Source organism: Cryptomeria japonica, chromosome 2, assembly GCF_030272615.1.
Source record: "Cryptomeria japonica chromosome 2, Sugi_1.0, whole genome shotgun sequence".
In the NCBI taxonomy this organism is placed as follows: Eukaryota; Viridiplantae; Streptophyta; class Pinopsida; order Cupressales; family Cupressaceae; genus Cryptomeria; species Cryptomeria japonica.
This window is the reverse complement of record NC_081406.1, coordinates 673,344,310-673,349,348: the sequence shown is the minus strand read 5'-3', so window position 1 is coordinate 673,349,348 and position 5,039 is coordinate 673,344,310. Positions and strand designations below refer to the sequence as shown.

The 5,039-nt window shown below is 37.6% G+C and overlaps 1 protein-coding gene across 1 annotated transcript; it reads left to right on the top strand.

Annotated features, from left to right (window-relative positions):
• The first annotated feature begins 404 nt into the window (after window positions 1-404).
• On the top strand, window positions 405-2,267 carry LOC131060619 (pentatricopeptide repeat-containing protein At2g13600). The gene has a single exon (XM_057993929.1). It carries the CDS (start codon window positions 405-407, stop codon window positions 2,265-2,267), a length of 1,863 nt encoding a protein of 620 aa, XP_057849912.1.
• The last annotated feature ends 2,772 nt before the right edge of the window (window positions 2,268-5,039 follow it).

Genomic DNA, 5,039 nt, shown 5'->3' with positions numbered 1-5,039 from the left:
TACATATAAAATTGGAAGAGCTTTTGAAGTTGTCTCAAACAATTGAACGATCTGGAACTTAATCTATTACAATAGCTTGTTGTAGGTGGCCTTTTTTTTCCAACTAAAAACACAAAAAAACAAACTATAACATAGTATCATAGTAAAATTGTAGCAAGTTTTTCAATTAAACTTATTAAAATAAATTCCAAAATATTTATTTTCAATTACTATTTCTCAAATATAAGTCTAACTCATTCTTTTTATTATACTAAACCAAATAGTTGTAGATAAAGATTTAAGGCCAAAAAAAACATTGAAAACACAAACCCGTTATTGAATCTAAAGAAGTGCATAAGCTAGCTTACAAGCGTACAAACCTGTACATGCATCAGAGCAAACCTGTCTAGCAATGGGTTGTAACAATGATGGAAAAGATGAAGCAATTGACCTTGATATCTTATATCCGTCTGTTGCAGAACTCCATCAATCCAAAATCTCTGACGGACGTCAGGCAAGCCCATGCCCATTTGATTTCCAATGGCTACATGCTGGGCGTTTTCCTGGGTAACCGCCTCATTGACATGTATGTCAAGTGTGGCAGTATTGTGGATGCATGCCATGTGTTTGACAAAATGGCTCAACGAGATGTAACATCGTGGAACAGTTTAATTACTGGATACACGAAAACTGGAGATTTGGAGAATGCAAGAAAGTTGTTTGATAAAATGATCAGAAGAGATGTGGTGTCTTGGACTGCTCTGATTTCTGGGTATGATCAGCAAGGCCACAATGAGGCCGCCTTGAGGTTTTTTTCCCAGATGGTCCAGTCTTGTACTAAGCCAAATCAATTTACGTTTGCCAGTGCTCTGAGTTCGTGTGCAAGCCTTCTCGCTTTCAACTCTGGGAAACAGGTACATGGATATATTGTTAGAACTGGTTTCGAATCTGATGTGTTTGTTGGTAGTGCTCTTATTGACTTATATGCGAAATGTGGAAGTTTGGATGACGCCCGCCGAGTGTTTGACAAAATGCCTGAACAAAGTGCAGTATCGTGGACTACCTTGATGGTGGGATATGCCCAAAACCAATCTGGTGAAGAAACTCTGAGACTGTATTGTAGAATGCGGAGGGCAGAAATGAAGCAAGACCGTGTTGCGTTAGTGAGTGCGCTAATCGCCTGTGGGAGTTTGGCCTCTTTGGTACACGGTAGAATCGTTCATGCCAAAGTAATTACAACTGGATTTTGTACAGATTCATTTGTGGGGAATACCGTTGTCGATATGTATGCCAAATGTGGAGCATTAAGGGATGCTTGCCAAATGTTTGACAGAATGTCTGAGTGGAATATAGTGTCATGGACTGCTCTGATTGCTGGTTATGTTCAGAATGGTTATAGTGAGGAAGGTTTGAAACTATTCCAGAAATTACTATGGACAGATGTTAAACCCAATCCGTTTACCTTTGCAAGTACTTTAAGTGCTTGTGCCAGCCTTGCACTGTTAGAGCTGGGCAAGCAACTCCATGTCCATATCATTGGAACTGGACATGAATCATTTTTAACCGTTGCGAATTCTCTTGTTACTGTGTATGCCAAATGTGGGAGTATAGATTATGCAGCTCAGGTTTTTTATAATATAGCCTGTAAGGATTTGGTATCATGGAATGCCATGATTGCTGGATATGCCCATAATGGAGATGGCAAGGAGGCTCTCCAAGTCTTTGAAGTGATGTTACAGACAGACATGAAGCCAGATCAAATCACTTTCCTTGCCATTCTGACTGCGTGTTGTCATGCAGGACTAGTGGATGAAGGATGCTACTATTTTGACCTGATGAGAAGGAAACATAATACTTTCTTAACCAATGACCATTATGCCTGTATGATTGACCTTTTGGGCCGAGCTGGCCGAATTTGTGAAGCAGAAGACATTATCAATAATATGACTATTGAACCTGATGCTGTGGTGTGGAAAACTTTGCTAGGTGCCTGCAGAATTCATGCCAATGTGGAAGTGGGAGAACGAGCAGCCAAACACCTTATTAGTTGGGAACCAGAAACTTCTTCAACTTATGTGCTGCTATCAAATGTATATGCAGCAGCCAGTAGGTGGAGTGACGTAGCAAAGGTGAGGAAATTGATGAAGGACAGGGGAGTGAAAAAGGAAGCCGGGCACAGCTGGATTCAAGTCAGAGACAGGGTATACACATTTATTGCAGAAGACACATCACATCCACATTCAGAGCAAATATATGCAATGGTAGAGAGATTGGCCATGCAGATGTAGTAAGCCGGCTATGTGCCTGAAACTGAATTTTGAATTATATAACCTTGAAGAACTCAAGGACAGCGACTTTGCAATTACAGCAAAAACTCGCCATTGCATTTGGGTTTATCAGGACACTTCCTGGAATGCCTATTCGAATTAACAAAATTCTTAAAGAGTATAAGATGGCTGTCACACTGCTATCAAATTTATTTCCAAAATTGTTCTCTACATAAATTATTGTGAGGGATACCAACCAATTCCATTATTTCTATCGGCTTTGTTCATGTAGGAATGCCCATTCGAATTAACAAAATGCTTAAAGAGTATAAGATGGTTGTCACACTGCTATCAAATTTATTTCCAAAATTGTTCTCTACATAAATTATTGTGAGGGATACCAACCAATTCCATCATTTCTATGGGCTTTGTTCATATAGAAATGCCCATTCGAATTAACAAAATTCTTAAAGAGTATAAGATGGCTGTCACACTGCTAACAAAAATATTTCCAAAATTGTTCTCTACATAAATTATTGAGAGGGATACCAACCAATTCCATCATTTCTATGGGCTTTGTTCATGTAGGAATTATTGGTAGATTTCAATTAAAAGAAAAGAACAAACGCACTAGTTTAATTTTCTCAATGGAAACATGGATTGTATGACGAAAGCCAAGCTCCGCATTAAAATAGAACAGAATTGATGGAACAAATATACAATAAAATATGGTTCATCGCAAAAGCTGAAATTGTGTCGGTTTAGACATGGAGTAGCCAAAAATTGGAGCTAGAAGCGTAAAAGTGGCACAATAAGAGAAACATGTGGCCGGTAGGCTCAGAGGCATGAGGTGGAGTACAAGAGAAACTCAAAAGCGTGGGTGAGCTCAATAATTCAAACAACTTTGTAAAAGCCAGAGGCAACCGTTGAAATGAAAATCTCTTCAAGGAGGGGTAAGATTTTCATTTCTGATATCTGGATAGACAAAAGTACCGTTTTCATCCCTAAGTTCAGTATATCATAAATACCATTTTGAATCCGTTTGGCCATTTCATTTCTCTAACCCGGAGACACAAATAAGCTCTTTTTTATTTTATTTTTTTCTGACTATTTGCCCCGCCTGGGATCATGGAGATACCATCATTTCGACATTATCCTGCGGTGCCTGTGCGAATTCCATCTTCATTTTTTTTACATACCCAGGAACCTATACTAATTTAATGTATGGGAACAGCAATGGGGGAAGAATTCTAGTTCTATGAATGAGTGCCATGAAAATGTAGAATCTTTTTGTTGAAGAAGAGAATTGGTAAAGAAGAAGGCTCAACCAAAGCCAAAGGATACATTGAGAGAGTTAAGGAAAAGGGCTTTAAGGTTTCTCCCTCCTGATCTAGAGCTTGATGAATGCCTGTTTGAACCCTAAGGGTGTTCTGAATTAATGAAATAACCCAAATCAATGAATGTGAATGAGACCGACTAAGCACTTCGTTCAATGAGATTTGTTTAATTCACTGAATAGAATCGGCAATTGGTGTCATGTCCCCAGCCGCCTACCATGACAACATGTGGACAGTGGACGTGTAGTGTCTCTCATGTATTAAATTACTTTTAAAAATGGAGAGGATACATTGATTATACACAATAAGTTGCAGAAAATGTTCAAGTTTACAATATTACTGCATCTATGAGGCAAAAGGAGCTTGATAAGCTCGATCAAATCCCTATAACAGCCAAAAGATCGTCTGTTGTTTGGTTCCTTCTCCCGTGTAGCCTTATCGCTTGGACGGAGATCAACAAAGCTTGATCTTTTTATTTCCAAGCATTGGCGTTTGTGTTAGAGGATAGAAAGAAATTGCATATTTTCTGGAGGCATATACAAAGGCCGATATTCTCTGGAAATGATTTGTTTCATTTAAGGTGCATTTTACCGCAGACCAATTTAGGCTCTATCTGTATTAGGGGATGTTGCAAGTTTATCATCTGCAAAGTTAACTTTTTGAGGTCTTTCCTAGTCAGTACTAATTTAATTAGCAAAATTTATTTCTGCAGCAAATTCTGACGACGTGATGCTTGTGATCTGTCACACCACGTAAAATATAATATGCCAAATAACATTCATAATTGTTTTTTTATTAATAACAGTTACAGGTAAGAACATTCATAATTGTTCCTTTACCTACTAAACTCTTGCTTCAGTCACTGATAACCAATTTTGATTTTGATGACAAAGATTTATGGGTGTTCTTTTACTGTTTATGACCAGACCCTTTTGGTTTTTACACAGAAAAACCTTTTGCGTCTTTGAAACTTGTACCCTAAGCTCTGATAACAACTGTTTATTATCTCCCTTCGGAAACATGGAATATATGAAGATATCTCAAACATGAAGAGACTTTCGCCATTTCGTAGCAGCACAATCGGCCAAGCACAATATGTCTGCCAGAAGCACCCCAGAAGCACCCATTCAAACCGTAGAAATCATACTATGATTATTGTTTCTGAATTTGATTGTGTTAATTTTTATATCAAGTTTTCAATCATCCCCATCCTCTGTGATCCATCATCAAGATGAATAAATGCGATCAAAATAAGGAAATTATTTTAACGTAGGCTAAACAAACCCTTTCAGAAATCAACTTCTGCATTACACCTCTTTTCTTGTGCAGCGTAATGATGAGATATATATTGAAAAAAAATTTAAAAATTATTTTATTTAAAATAAAATTACATATTGAAGAAGCCAAATATCAAATAAATTTTGCAACAAGGAGAAAAAAGTGAAAAATAACAATG

What these genes read in the sequence shown, in the direction of transcription:
- LOC131060619 (XM_057993929.1), top strand. Translation starts at nt 405, where the DNA reads ATGATGGAAAAGATGAAGCAATTGACCTTGATATCTTATATCCGTCTG.